General features: G+C 42.6%; 1 protein-coding gene across 3 annotated transcripts; it reads left to right on the top strand.

The window, feature by feature from the left end:
• The first annotated feature begins 4175 nt into the window (after positions 1-4175).
• Positions 4176-14785, top strand: hells (helicase, lymphoid specific). Of its 3 annotated transcripts, none has more exons than XM_035399868.1 (23): positions 4176-4535; positions 5133-5233; positions 5324-5478; positions 5646-5768; positions 5879-5932; positions 6178-6202; positions 6320-6381; positions 6520-6561; positions 7006-7227; positions 7640-7822; positions 8301-8444; positions 8847-9043; positions 9628-9724; positions 9916-10080; positions 10227-10384; positions 10911-11055; positions 11386-11469; positions 11953-12072; positions 12290-12406; positions 12617-12776; positions 13328-13427; positions 13577-13650; positions 14058-14785. In XM_035399868.1, exons 1-23 carry the CDS (start codon positions 4528-4530, stop codon positions 14144-14146), a joined length of 2625 nt encoding a protein of 874 aa, XP_035255759.1. In that variant the 5' UTR covers positions 4176-4527; the 3' UTR covers positions 14147-14785. The 3 variants fall into 3 exon arrangements, with proteins under 3 accessions (XP_035255759.1, XP_035255757.1, XP_035255758.1); XM_035399866.1 differs by having other exon boundaries at positions 4177-4535; positions 6175-6202; XM_035399867.1 differs by having other exon boundaries at positions 4178-4535; positions 6175-6202; positions 10914-11055.
• The last annotated feature ends 684 nt before the right edge of the window (positions 14786-15469 follow it).

Genomic DNA, 15469 nt, shown 5'->3' with positions numbered 1-15469 from the left:
GAGTTGCCTGCAACACCAACAGAGGGAAATAAGTATCTGGCAAAAAGTCTCAAATGTCAAAAAGTAAAAAAAAACACAATAAAGATTTGTAGTAAGCTTCATAAGTAATATGTGACCTGCGGAGAGGAAGCTGTTGTCCCAGTAAGTAATCACATCAATCCACTGTTCTCTTTTTCCCTTGAGGTTTAAATCCAGGGAAAAGTCACCTGCCTTCAAAGGGGTTTGAATACAAATGAACAAGTTACCATTTATTGACATCCACAGAAAATGTGTTTGTGTTTTTATTTTGCTATTAAAATAGTCTCCATTAAGAATATACAGGTATCAATGTGTTATTCAGCTACCTATCACTCTAAAGCATTTAAGCGTAATTTCTTATGCCCACTGAAACTGGTGCAGTTGTAAAAAAAAAAGTCCAGCTCACTGCCTGTTGAATGCATGTTGCAGTTGTATTGATGCTGCTTTAAAACATCCATATGGGGTTTCCCCTTTGAAGAGTAGGTTTTTTGGAATGTTTTTTTTTTTTTTTTTTTCAAAATGTGTTCTATAACTCCGTTCCTTTGTTACATCAGCATTAGAAGGTTCATTTAAGAATAATATGTTGTCATTTATAACATTTTAAGCCATGAAAGTCTTAACAGGTGGGGTTCCCTTTGAAGGGCTAATAAGAGTGCTAGCTGTACCAGATGGGTGCAAACTGGTTTATATTAGATGGCCATTTTAATGAAGAGCTTTTTCTGTCCAGGTTCATTTGTTGTGGCCTGCAGCAATGCAATATTGGACTTCTGAAGCTGCTGCTAATTTGTGTCTCTTGTTTTAAACCCAGTGTGTAGTCACTCAGGTCCCATTATTCTGTTACTTTCTGAGTTTCAATGCTTGTGGGGAAAACGGCGCCATCTTGTGGTTGTTCATAAAATATAAGACCGTTTTTAATTTACATCATTTTTATAACCATTTTTACCAGTCTAGGGAGGAAAGAAAACTGGCAAGATAGTATTTGATGACTTTAAAATCTCTGTGTATGTATTGTTAATTTTAAGTTACCAGTCCAGGATGCTCTGTGATTTAAATCATTGCAATAAGCAGGGAAAGCAGGCAAAAATAAAATTGATTATTTAATTTTATGATTTTGCCTTTCTCAAATGGAGCACTGAAACATTAAACGTTTATCACTCCAGATCTGGCTGAAGGGATGTTTGTACGTACACACATACATACATACATACATACATGCATCCATACATAAGGTACATGCATACATATGCACACGCATGCATACATACATACATACATATATGCATAGTACGTACATACAGTAGATACATGTATACTTAACATACATAAGATACATGCATACATACATGTCCGTGGAAATGCTTAGTTCATGAGCTTTCGTCCCTTCCCCTTCCCCTTCACGTTTGTGAAGGTGGGTTTGGCTCTGACTTGCTGACCTTTCACTCCATTCTTATTTACTACACAGGACATGTTAGCATGTTCGCATTGTCTTTACTTTTGGTCAGAAATGCCTGCTTTTGAGAGTTTGTTATTTAACAGCGAGAGACAGGGTTTGTAGGCGTGGTATTTAGAGGGAAGGATTAGGTCTCCTCTGAACCCCTTTTACTCAGCACCTTCACACACTCCTCTGTTTTGCCCTGTTACCCAAACCTTCTCTCTCTTTCTCATACTCTGCCATATTCTTATCTGAGGTTTTCCCTGACATGCACCATCTGTTCATATTTTCAAATGAGCATGTCTTTTTTCAACTATTTCTTATTTTCTGATGACATTTCATCTGGTTTCCTCTTTGGATTTTTGTTCAAGGATGCTTTCACTCAAGGCTAGAAAGCTAGGAACTGGGGACACTAGGGAAAGGAATACATGGCATTATATCACAGGCATTTAGCAGGTGCTCTTATCCAGAGAGACTTCCAATACTTTTTTTTACATAGGATTTACATTGCATCCATTTATACAACTGTATATATACTGCAGTAATAATGTAACATAACAGCATAACACAGCATAACAACATAATGATGAGGAAAGACCATTCAGCCCAACAATTCTTGCCATTTTCCTGACTAAATTGTACCTTGTGGTCTGATTACCTACAGACTAGGTAATTGGAGCTCTAGGTGGTTATGAGTATTGTGGTTCCTGATGATTGTTTCTATTGTGAGCCTTTAGCAATGTCTCAGGTGTTCCTCAGAAGCACTGTGTAGTGCTGGTGTTGCACAGGTAACATGTCTGCTTTGTCCTCTGTCATGCCCCTATCCCTTTGATGTATATTTAATATTGCGCCCTGCTGCTTGGGAACTCACCCAGCTGTGACATCACAGGGCCCACCCACGTAACCCACCCAACTGACATCACCAACACCTCCCAGGTAACCCCCTGAGCTGTGACACCACAGGGCCCTCCCAAGAAACCTGCCCAACTGTGACATCACAGGACCCTCCCAGGTAACCTAGCTACCTGTGACATTACAGGGCCCTCACAGAGAACCCAGCCAAAACTGATTTGTAAGTCACACTGTATACATAATAAAAGTTTTAAAACTTTGTTAATTGAACAAGTACAATACAAGTGAACTTTCATACATTCAAAAACTAAGCCAAAAATTCACGTCCAAAACCAAGTACATATAGATAGGTCACTTCTAAAAGCTCTCGTCTCAAATTTCACCCCAACCCTAAAGGTCACAAATATCATCAAATTCAAATGTGCATACATCAGTCTTATACAATTTGCATAAGCTTCCCACCAAAAATTGCAACTGTAACTTCAAATATCAGATGTATACAGACAGAAAGTAATGTTTCTCAGCCCTTAAAGAAAATAGACCTGCTTGATTTGATTTGAGACTTGGAAGTTGCAGGTGCACTTCAGAAGGAGCACTTATGTCTTTGTCCCCAAGTCTATACTCCTTTCCATTGCTGAGATATTATCAAACTTCTAAAATTCAACCTATCCTACTAATTTTAACTTCAAAACTTCAATCTATCAATGGTTGGACAGATATAATTTTGGATGTTGGAAGTTTGTTAATATCTCTGCAACGAAAAGGATTGTATACAACTTCCATAATTCGAAGGTTCAATCAAAGGCTGATGATCTAAGGGTTAAGTAAATCGTCTCCACCACGGTTGCTTTTTGTCGCCATCTACTGGAGACACACGAAACAGAATTACTTGATTTGTATAGAATATGAATTTAGTAACACTGAACGGACCCCCCACCGTCGATTTATATATCGGAGTACTTCAGTTTAACGCAGAAACACTGTGCCTTTAGGTTACTTTTGCAGTGAATGCCGTGTCAATGTCCAATTAACAAAACAAAAAAAGTCTGTCACATACATTAGTGAATCATTGAAATGACCGTTGCCCTGCGAAGGACTGGCAAACCGTCCAGGGTGCATTCCTGCCTCTTGCCCATTGCATGTTGGAATAGACTCCAGCACACTCCCGCGACCCTCACCAGGAATAAGCGGGTGTAGATAGTGGATGGATGGATGGATGAAATGACCGTAAAAATTGTTATCCATCTGTCTTACACGTGGCCACATGCCACGATTAATGCGGAGATACAAAGAAAGCTACGTGTAACTAGTATTAAAAGTGGTTAACAAAAATGGCATGCACATAGCCTAAAACGGTAAGGAATTTAAGCGATATGGTTAAAAAAGTTTGTCATTACCCTGCTGATAGTATATGGAGCTGATTATGCCTCTTTTCTTGGCATAGATATGTTTCATTAAACAATATTTATTCATAAAATGATGTTTTAAAAAATCCTATAAAGTAGGCTATTGTAACCAGCTTCTTACATTATGAACTAAAATTCAGAAAAATATAGCTAGGAGGGTTTATGACATCTCCACACCCTGAAGGTACAGGTAACCAGCGATTCCACATCAAAGAAAACTTTGTATTCGCGGGAAATATTAATGAGACGGAATTTGGATATTGGATACAGGAGGGGTACCGAAATGAGCTTTTTTGGCCTATCACATTCCTATTTCCTCATTTATTTAGAATAATATATAATACGGTATATTTACTCGTACGTGTAATCAATCATGTCGTGTCGATGTAATTTCCCTATTCTCGGAATTTGAACATAAACAACCAAAGACTTTTGTCCACCCCTACTTTGTATGTTGGTTGCTCCGAAACTGGCGCGAAATCTCTTGGAGACCCGACCCTCTCCTTTCCTGGCTACAGTCATTCGTATGCACGCGGTGTGTGTGACTGTTTAACATTTTTGTGGTCTTAGATACAATTTCAACAGAATTTTTCAATAACTGGTTTAATATTTGCACTTTTTAGCATAGAGAAAACTTCCCTGTTCTGAGGGGAGCTGAACTACTACTGACGTCTTTTTTATATGTGTTTACGGGTCTGAACACCTAGTTATCCCAAGACTGACTTTTTGCAATCTTTGAACGTTTAAGCAACTTGGTTGTAAGTAATTATTATATCGGCCCATTTTCTTCAATCGGCTTTTTGGACGTTTGGAATAAATATGGACTGGTAAGTTCGTGGAACATTAATAAACTTTTTGGGGTCCTTTGTCAATGCATGATAGCTAAATAACAGGTTAACCACAGGTAGCTTAGGTAAATGGCTGGCTATATTGCCTGTGAACTATATCGATATAATATGTAGTATTGCATGTAGTATACATTTGCTTGTCGCTTGCAAGTAGCTATGCATGGCATTTGCAATTTCGAAGTTACTGGCTATTTGTAAGATATTGGATGAAGTTTCGAATTTTACAGGACCTACTCAAATACGTGTTTCTGTAGGTCCTGTGGAATTCTAGCGTGTGGGTATCGGGTTTTTCGGGTCATAATGTTAGAACTGGGGATGTGCGGTTAACCAAACAGGCTAACGTTTGTACTACAATCAATATTCTGGTTGTAATTGTGCTGTAGCCGTTATCTATATTGCTACGTAGCTGGCATGTAGCTAGCGGCCAACCTGCTACAAAAGATTATAAAAAGGCGCGCGAGCTAGACAGCCAGCCAAAACGCGTAGTCGACTGCTAAGGTTAAACTATGTTGAAGTTTCAGTGAACGAGCACAGTTAACGAACACTTCTTTTCCCTCGTTTACGACATACGTTTAGTGTTAAAGAAGAACCTCGGAGCATATCTCCTCAGTGCCCAAAGCCGAACGAGTCTGAAGAGCCCCAGGGTACTACGGTGGAGAAGACCATCTCACGGAATGGTGAGCGCACGGCTCGAATTCACCTTTCTAGCCGTTATCTTTTGACGTTGCCGGGGATAAGAGCAAAACGTTATTTTTTCACTCTTCCAGATTCTGCTAATATGAACGTGAAAGATGAAGTCGAGGAACTTGTTATCACAAAGAAAGAAGAAAAAATGGAAGTTGTGATTACCAAGGAAATGGAGGAGGAAGAGAGACAGCTTATGGAAGAAGGCGAGAGAAAGGATAAGGAGATGATGGAAAAGGTAAGCTGGGTGTTGTTAATATAACGAATGGTTTTTCGATATTTCATGAAAATATATTTGTACATGAGTTGACGTAATATCAAAGTAATTTTGTCTATCGTCCATTATAGCATATAGCATACATTTTCTGCAAAGTTATAATAAATTTTATTTTATATTATACAAAGGCTCAGAAGAACATGGGGAAAGACACTCAGGATATGCGCTTCAGGAGGCTTCAGCATTTGTTGGAAAAGAGTAACATCTACTCCAAATTCCTCCTTACAAAGATGGAACAACAGCAACAGGAGGTAGGCCCCAGCCGTGCATGCACTAGTACCACTTTCATAATTCAAACATAATTCAAATGTCAAAAACCATCAAGTTCTGTCTAATTCCACTCGTTTAATGCTAACTTTAGGAAAAAATAAGGAGAGAGAGACTGGAAAAGAAGGCCTTGGCTACTGAAGAAAAGGTGAGTGCACTAGCTTGGCTTTTCACATTGTATAATTTTAGTTCTCGTTAATGGGTTCCAAAAACGATTAAGGTTGAAGCCATGTCCGGTAGGGAAAATTTGTACACATTCGTGGTGTTTATAAAAAAATAGTTCATGCCGTGCTGCTCAAACACATTTCTTTGTGTTACATATTGATCTTAGCTACTCTGACAAGTGACCATATGCACCAAATGACAGCTTCACTCTGAATTTTTTTGCAGCAGGTCAGCAAGAAAAAGAATGAGAGAGGTAAGACATTTACCGTCTATACTGGTTTTTATATGTAAATAATGCCTCCTTGTTGGGTATTGAAGATTGGCCATTGCTTTATGTTAGGAAATAAAGCCTTGTGTGTTCCCCTTACAGTGGATAAGAAGAAACGGGAAAGGGAGGAAGATTACAAAATTGCAGACATCATGTCTAAAGAGGTAGACTTTTATTTAATCTAACAGCACTTCCTGAGTGAAGGTTGTTGCAAAAAATTAACAGGCTAAATTATTAAAATTGTAATGTTCTGAGGTATATACTCTAAGATGGAATTTAACATGTGTTTTTTTATTTCCTAGGAAATTATGTCGAAGGCCAAAAAACAAAGGACTGAGAACCCGGTAAATGCCTTTCCCCTGCATGCCACTTTCAGTTCTGGATTGCATCGGGATAGATTTACCATCCTCATGCATGCTTCCACACTCAAGAAAATGGCCTTCAGAATCGGAAAGCCTTGCCCTGGGTTTTGAAAGGGCAGTGTCTTATTAAAATAAATTTTTGACTGTAAGGTAATCCGAGCATCAACAATATGGCGAAAAATGCAAAATGGCAATTGCAACAAACCAGTCTTCCAACTTATCGATTTCATTTGCTGGAAAGTCCGGTCTGCAGCACTGGAAAATTCACATCTACACTGATAGTACTACGCAGTATCTCAATGGTAGTGATACGTAGTACCACATAGTATCACACTGTAGTACTGATATATAGCAGAGTCAAAGAAATACAACAGTGCTAAACTGGGGCATGGTCTCATTTTAAGTCTTAATGCTGTATATTTACAGGAAGCCAGTACTAGCAAGGGTGTTCTGGAAGACATTGAGAAGATGAGCGACTCTAACTCCGCTATTAAGGGCCGTCTGTCTGAGGCGGTGCGGGACAGCGCTAAGCACATGCTGGACCCGGTGAGGACCGTGAACGGTCAGCCGGTTCCCGCTCAGCAGCCCAAACTCTTCTCTGGCGGGATCATGAGATGGTACCAGGTGGAGGGCATGGAATGGCTGCGGGTGAGTGGGACCAAACGGGGGCCTGAACAGAGAACGTAGGAGACCTGGGGCCAATTAACTGAGAAAGTGATGCAGGCACTTCCTTATCAACTTCTGTGCTAATGGGAATTTCCTGGACCGGTCTCCACTTGAATTAGTTTCAAATGAGTTTTGGACTTTCCTTTATCAGATTGAATAAAATCACAATTAAAACATGGCATAGTTTTTGGAGGGAAGGTGGTAGTTCCATCAGTTATTTGTTGAAAAGCGAATTGTGGATGCAGGTGATCAACACATGCAAGTCCCACCAGTACCTATGGAACATTGCACCATCATGGTAGCAGTAGTCCAGTGTATATTTAGCAATTATGCTTATGGGCTGATTGCATGAGTCCCTGATAAGTGACATCACCCCAGTGTTCCGTGTGCACAGATGCTGTGGGAGAACGGGATCAATGGCATCCTGGCGGACGAGATGGGCCTGGGGAAGACCATCCAGTGCATCGCCCACGTAGCCATGATGCTGGAGAAGAAGGTGGGGGGGCCCTTCCTGGTGGTGGGCCCCTTGTCCACACTGCCCAATTGGATCAGTGAATTCAAGCGCTTTGCTCCACAGGTGAGCCAGCTCTGGCACTGAGAGGGGATGCAGCATCGGTTAATGCTGGGGAGGGGGGGGGCACTTTAGTGGGCTAAAGGTGACGGCCTGCTATAACCTTCATGTGTGTTTTGAAATATATTGGGCTTTTGTCCAATCAGATGTCATCCGGTTAGAAATACTTAAGCTTCCAAAACTTTGAACTACACACTGTGGAGCTGCTGTAGTCCCAAACACTGACTTTGCAAACCAAGACTTTGATCCTACAGAAAAAACATTGTGTTTGATTAAAATCTGTCCTCACATATTGGCTTCATCCACTTTTGAGTGTTACCAGGGTAGTATTATGTAGTAATAATAATAATTTTCTCCATTTACCTCCCAAAAATAAGTCTGTGTAGTTTCCGTGACCAATGTGACACCCTTCACCGTTGGCAGCTGAGGTGCGGGTGAGTCTGTACAGGTTTTGTGACGTACAGCCTTTGACTTTGATTCTCAGATTTCAGTGCTGCTGTACCACGGGAGCCAGTTAGAGAGGGGAAAGCTGATCAGGAACATCCGCAAACCGCAAGGGCCCCTGGGAATGTGCCCAGTGGTTGTCACCTCCTACGAGATGGCCATGAGAGACCGCAAGTATCTGCAGGTAAGCTCTGCTCTTCTGTCCGTCACAAGGGCAACTGGAGAACAGCCATGCCCTGAATGCATGAAATAAGTGGTGTTAAAAGAAATCAGATCTGTAGTTTATATGCTAGCATAATGGAGGCGGGTCTGTTGGTTTTGAATTGCGCCCTTCGGGCCAGACATGCTGCAAGAACATGCATACTGTTAGCCCACTGAATGAACAATGGGGACTAATCGCGCGCCAGCTGAAGCTGCAGAGGTGACGACGCGTGGTAGAGTGACGTGACATTCAGCTCTGGTGTCTGACTCTGCCGTGTTAATTTAATAATAAGATGCATCTTCAGCGAGTTTTGTAAAAAATTGGTGATGCACGGCATCTGAAGGAGATTGAGAATGTGTGGGTGACCCAAACCGTCCTCGTCAGCATTTCCACTGGAAGTACCTGATTGTGGACGAGGGCCACAGGATAAAGAACCTGAACTGCCGCCTGGTGCGGGAGCTGAAGACCCTGCCCACCGACAACAAGCTGCTGCTGACCGGCACCCCCCTCCAGAACAACCTGTCCGAGCTCTGGTCCCTGCTCAACTTCCTGCTCCCCGACGTCTTCGATGACCTCAAGAGGTGCCAAAACTTTCCAACATTAAATATGCGAAGATAGATGGTTATCAAAGCTTAGAGTACATGCAATGTTGCGCCTAAAAATAATAGAAAAGTAAAGGCTGCATGTGTGCAGATTATTTAAAGTATCACTGTAGCTGCAAAGTGTGGTGAACACGCTAGTGAAATACAGGAATTGTACCAAAAGGGCTTTTGTTTGAGTCACGGTAGTAGTATGCTGGTATTACGATTTGTGATTCATGTAGGGTTGGGTTCAACTGAATTTTAATGTAGTCCGTACATGAAATGAAAATTAATCATCATTCTGTGGATATTTTTTTATGAATTTAATTTCAGTTCATTATTTGAATTGAATGAATTGAAGTGGAATTGACCCCATCTCTGGCACGCTCTTCCATTTTTTAAAAACCCTTGTGTGCTGACGGCTGTCGAGATTCAAGAGAAGTTCCAGTGCTGCAGTTTATTCAACAGCTTCCCAAACGCGGGACGTACTGTAATATCAGGGCAGCTGTGAGGGTACATGAGACCCTTCGTATGAAACCTTTCCCTGGTGCACATTCTCACCTTCACTCTCTAATCCTCCGCAGCTTCGAGTCCTGGTTCGACATCGGCACCTTCACCTCTGATGCTGAAAATATTGTTGCCAAAGAACGAGAGCAAAACATCTTGCACATGCTTCACCAGGTAAGCCGACTGGAGAAAAGTCCTGTTAGCCTGAAACTGTTTCTGTCCCAGCATTCAGTTGTATGGATGATTTTGAATGCAGGTTACGAATGGGGGGAAGGTATCCAGCTTGTGCAGGACTGTGGAGCTGTGCCTCATGGTTCCTGCCCGCTGCAGCAGGAAGTTCACGCTGTGCTTATTTTGGGTACCAGATCCTGACCCCCTTTTTGCTGAGGCGACTGAAGACTGACGTCACCTTAGAAGTACCACCAAAGAAAGAGATTGTGGTCTTCGCCCCCCTCACCCCGAAACAAGAGTCCTTCTACACTGCCGTGGTCAACAAAACCATTAGCAAGATGCTGGGCCAGGAGGCACAGGTAAGTTATGATTCCCTGATAGCCTGGTGGGATTTGTGGGTGGGCGGGCTGGTTAATTGGTGGTTGGGCGGGGGCGGGCTGGTTAATCGGTGATTGGGTGGGCAGGCGGATGACGCATGGTTGTGAGAAAGGCGTTGTGCTCTCAGGCGGATGCTCGCCCAGTGGAGTACACGGCCAGCGGGAGGCCGAAGCGCAGGGCCTCCAGGGCGGTGAACTACACCGAGAGCACGGGCGACTCCTATCGGGACCTGGAGAAGTACCTGGAGAGACTGCAGAAAGAGGCCAAGAATAAGCCGGAGGAAAGGTCAGTGTCTCGCGTGCCGCCATGCAGAGGCACAGGGCTGTAACCGCAGTTTATTTTCAATTTTGAGTTATCAGTTGTACTCTTCTGTGTGGCATGTCCATGTCATATTTTAGTTTCCCTTCTAAATTTCATCTTCTCCACCCAAAAATGGGCAGGGCATTGGCAATACCTACAAAAAAAAAACAAAAGAATTGTGGAAAAAGCCACTGGTGTTTATGTTGGTATTCACAAGCTTAGTCAAGTTGGTTGTCTGGCTAGGTGGCTATAAAACAATTCCTTATACAACTTGGTTTATATTGCCATCACTCAGATACAGGTGAGAGTTTTTGGTATCTGCTCCTACAAAGTTTGAGAAATCGACTGCTCATAGCTAAAGCTGGCCGACATTACCCTTGCTAACATTCACAGACACATCGGCTGACAATTGCTTACACCTCATTACAAATTCAGTGCATCCCGATGATGTCAGTTTTTCACATAAATCAGAGGTGAATTCTCAGATATCCCCCCCTTTTCTCCTTGCCAGCAGTACCCCTGTTATCAGTGTGCAGACCAACATGGATGCCCAGATCAACCTGAAGCTGCAGAACATTCTGATGCTCCTGAGGAAGTGCTGTAACCACCCCTACCTTATCGAGTACCCGCTGGACCCCGCCACACAGGACTTCCTGGTACGGGCACAGGCCTGCCGCGCCCTCAGCACCCCCACAAACACTTCTGGAAACTTTGTGTTGTGGTTCCAGTTGACCATGACATGTTAACCTGACTTCAGTGTGGCCTAAACTACCTGTTGGTCCAGTTTAAAAGTCTAAGGTGGCATTGTTGATGATTTGTTGAGGGGCTGTTGTTTAATTGCTTTTTTTTTGTTTTGTACTATACTTTTTGGTATGTTGTACACATCCTTGATACAGCAAATGGAATTTACATGAAAATGGACAATGAAGTTAATCTGTGTTCATGTGCTGTCATTGCATGGGCTGTGCCTCCCCTGTGGATTTCAGATTGATGAGAAGTTAGTTGAGTCATCCGGAAAATTCCTGGTGCTGGACCGGATGCTCCCAGAGCTAAAGAAGAGGGGACACAAGGTAAGTACTGACCACTAATACCCTGCGGGAGTTTCATTTTTCCAGTGAACACAGAGTGGGTGGGGAGGTTGTGGTGGTGTAAATGAATTGTAGTAAATTGTTAATTTAGCATTTTTGACCACAGTTGGGCCAGCCAGGTTAAGCTATGCTTAGTGTCTAAACTCACAGGGTGGTCGAAATTTGTTTCTGTCGGTGGTGCCAACTCAAACCCCTCCCATACAGTGCTTATTGACTTATCATACTATCATTGAAAGATGTTTGCTAATACCATAATTTCATAATTAACTACGTGTTAACCCTGCCCCTGTACCCCAGCTGGCCCAATGAGGACTAAAGACGCAGGTTTAAGGCACTTCGGTGTGATCAAAGTACCACCAAAGCCTGGAATTGGCCCTGGAAAAGCAGCATTAGCTCAGCCAGGTATGGCTGCTGCATCTCACAGCGTTTGACGTGCTCTGACCCCTTGTGATGCTGTTTTGACAGGTGCTGATTTTCAGCCAGATGACCTCAGTCTTGGACATCCTCATGGACTACTGCTACCTGCGCGGCTACGAGTACAGCCGCCTGGACGGGAGCATGTCTTACACAGAGAGAGAGGAGAATGTGAGTGGGGTCTGAGCTTTTGGGAACATGGAGCAACCCTCTGGGATCTGGAAGTTAAAGGGGAACTTCATTCTCAATCTCCCATATGGATGAGTCTGCACAAGTGAATCATTTAGCATCACTGCAGCAGCCGCAGTCCTTTAGCCTGTTCATTTGCTGTTATTTTGAGTGTTTCAGTGTTGTGGGCCTGACCTCTGTCCTGTCGTCTCATTCTCAGATGCAGCGGTTTAACTCGGACGACAACGTCTTCCTCTTCCTCCTCAGCACCCGAGCTGGGGGGCTGGGCATCAACCTGACAGCCGCTGACACGGTCATAATCTATGATAGCGACTGGGTGCGTGTCTCCCTCCATCTTACCTGTCTGAAAGTTAATCCGCTGTCTTCAGAGATGTGTGATCCTGTTATCTTGTATCTCTTTATCAAGTCAGTGCTGCTTTATGTAACCTTCACCATTCAAAAGGATTAATGGCACTTTTCAGAGAAATAAAACGTGGAGGGTGTTTGTCTTGGAGAGACTGCTGACCCTATTTGTTAATTTGTTCAGAACCCTCAAGCAGACCTGCAGGCCCAGGATAGGTGTCACCGAATTGGGCAGACCAAGCCTGTGCTGGTGTACCGCCTCATCACTGCCAACACCATTGACCAGAAAATCCTGGACAGGGCTTCTGCCAAGAGGAAGCTGGAGAAGATGGTCATCCACAAAAGTGTGTGACAACCTTGGAATACAAACCTTGCTTGTGTTCAATTCTCCATTGAGATGGCTTGCACCCTTGGCAAAGGCTTTTTCACCACCACAACAGTTAAGAGATGCACTGTACATTGCTTACATATAATGGTAAATGTCTGTATCCTTAGCTCTTGTGGTGTTTGCCTTTTACCATGTGAAATTCACTTTGTCACTTGGCTAAAAGCATCTTCTAATCTAAATGACTAAATTGCTTTTAAAGAATTGTTTGTTTGTGGATCATTTTTTAGGAATCATTGTGTTGTTTTGAAGTAGCTTGACATTCAAGTGTTTCTTACGTTATGATTGGTTTCTTGATCACTGCTCTGTTTTTTAAATATTTGACTGGTGTGACTGACTAGGCAGCTGATCCAGTCTTCAAGCATTTAAAGTATAGGGGGTCTTGTGCAGTATTATGCTGACCTATCGGTTTTGCTCGAGGTTGCAAGTGGCATAGATGGGTTTAAATTGTGCTTGTTGCGTGTTTTTTTTTGTGTGTCAGTCTTCGTAATTGCTCTTCTCTCCTCTCAGATAAGTTCAAGGGAGGAAAGGCTGAACTGTTGGAACAGTCTAGGGGCTGCATGGACCTCTCTGAGCTGATGGAGCTGCTGAAGACAAGAGATTATGAAAAGTAAGGAGTCCCTCTGTCATGTAAATGTGCAAATATTTATTTGCCCCACAGGGACAGTGGCTGAGGTGCCATCACATAAACAGCTACCCTTGTGGATTTTTAAACTTGTCCCCCTTTTTACTTTTTTTTGTTTGTTTTTTGTTTTGCAGAGTGAAAGGCAGCAGGGGCAAGGTCATCAGTGACCGGGACCTGGAGTTCCTGCTGGACCGCAGTGACCTGCTGGGTGTGTACAAGCGCACGCTCCTTTCAGGCTCAATGGCAGGATTCTGTTCTGTCTACCCAGTTTTCCCTACCTTAAAGTTAAACATACTGCAATGTATTGATCTGTGTTGTCAAGATTATAATGGATATTTCAACACTTTACAGTATATTGGTAGGTGTACATATTATTGCTGCTGTCAGATTGATATGTTTCATTACATTAAAAAAAAGAAACTGTTTTGGGTTAAACACCAACTGCCCCACTTTATATTGATCTCACGGTATCCATCTTGATGCAGAATAATCCAGGGTAGTGCTGTACCATTAGCGTTGCTACAGCTCCCATGTTAAGATTCTGTATTTTGACATGATAATGTTGTGAAGCTGGTTTGTGAAGCTGGTTTGAACTGAATGTGTTTCCCATTCCAGATCAAGCCAGAAAGAGCCGGAAGCAGGAGAAGGATGGGGTCTTCCGGGTGCTGGAGGAAAAACAGTCCACCGAGATCAGCCTTGGCTGAGGCAGAAGGAAACGGCTCTGTTGAAAAAGCGTGTTTCTACGGTGACAGCCCGACCCTACTGTATCTCAGAGTGGATTTGGAAGGCAGAATTGTGGCTGCCTTCTTCAAAGGCCTGCACAGTTAGGACTAGAGTTCAGTTTTTGAAACTTGGGTTTAATAAGGAAAAAATGTATTCCTCCATGTGATAATTGACCTGATTTTTAAACGCACATTAGAGTTTTAGGATCTTTTTTTCCTGCAGTAGTCATGCTACACATGCTGTTTCAGCTACATGGGGCCTACGCTGTAGGTTTGCATAGGACGAAAGGTCAAACTGCGTCCTAGTGATTAGAATCTGTTCAAGTAGCTATATTGGAAACGCCACTTTATGCATATGCAAAACACAGTTGTATGTAAATAATCAAATGTTGGTTTTAGTTCTCTTTTCCTCATAGTACTTTTACATGTTATGCTTTCACAGCAGTCTTTGGCAGAAAGATAAGAACATCTGTCTCCATGGGCCTTGATATGCCTTAGTCCTGTTTTCTTTTTTGTTTTAAAATAAGGAAGCTACGTGGAAAAGACCCTGATTTGTGTTTGTTTTCTATACCTTACTGTTGTCACTTTGAAAATACTAATAAATACGGTAAACGCACAAAACCTGTGACTGCTGGCCTTCATGGCAATGTTCGGTGTTAAACGGTTCAAAACTACACTTCTGCTTTGTGAAACCTGAAACTGAGGGATCGTTCAGCAGTTATTGAAGGTAAATTTTAGATCCCATGCCAGCTGCAAACCGTTTTCTTACTGCAAAAGTGTAAAAAAACAAAACGTGGAAAGTTTAAATAGGAAATGAAAAGGCCAATCATAGAAACAGTGCAGTCCCATTGTTTTTGATGTTGCAATAATGGGAGAACTGATGTCATTCAAATTTTGTACCAAAAATGTCAATTTCAGGGTACTGATGCCATAGGTAGTGATGGAAGAACTAGTGCAGGGCAAACTATTAATTTGACTCGAACCAAAAAGTAAAATAATTTTAAAAAAGCTGTTATTGCACATAAATGAGCCTCACAGTCTAGGATCAGTTCCCAAACATGCCAGTGCTAGCTCTGGCCAATAGTCTGGCAGGGTGACACTTAGTTTAGAATAGCATTGCCCAGGGTTAGGGAGGGTTCAGTTGGCAAGGACTGCTGTCTTCCCACTCCTAGTTTGGAATAGCATTGCCCAGGGTTAGGGAGGGTTCAGTTGGCAAGGACTGCTGTCTTCCCACTCCAGCTGCCCCTGCTGGTTGTGCAATCTCAATATGGTGATCTTAACTACCAACTTACGCAATGTCATAAT

The sequence above is a fragment of the Anguilla anguilla genome, chromosome 18 (genome assembly GCF_013347855.1).
Source record: "Anguilla anguilla isolate fAngAng1 chromosome 18, fAngAng1.pri, whole genome shotgun sequence".
In the NCBI taxonomy this organism is placed as follows: Eukaryota; Metazoa; Chordata; class Actinopteri; order Anguilliformes; family Anguillidae; genus Anguilla; species Anguilla anguilla.
The sequence above is the reverse complement of the archived record's forward strand: the minus strand, read 5'-3'. Positions and strand labels throughout refer to the sequence as shown.

Excerpts from the sequence above, each read along its gene's own strand:
- hells (XM_035399866.1), top strand. Across the intron at positions 5,933-6,174 it reads CCTTGGCTACTGAAGAAAAG|CAGGTCAGCAAGAAAAAGAA; the intron begins GTGAGTGCACTA and ends ATTTTTTTGCAG. Across the intron at positions 7,228-7,639 it reads AGGGCATGGAATGGCTGCGG|ATGCTGTGGGAGAACGGGAT; the intron begins GTGAGTGGGACC and ends CCGTGTGCACAG.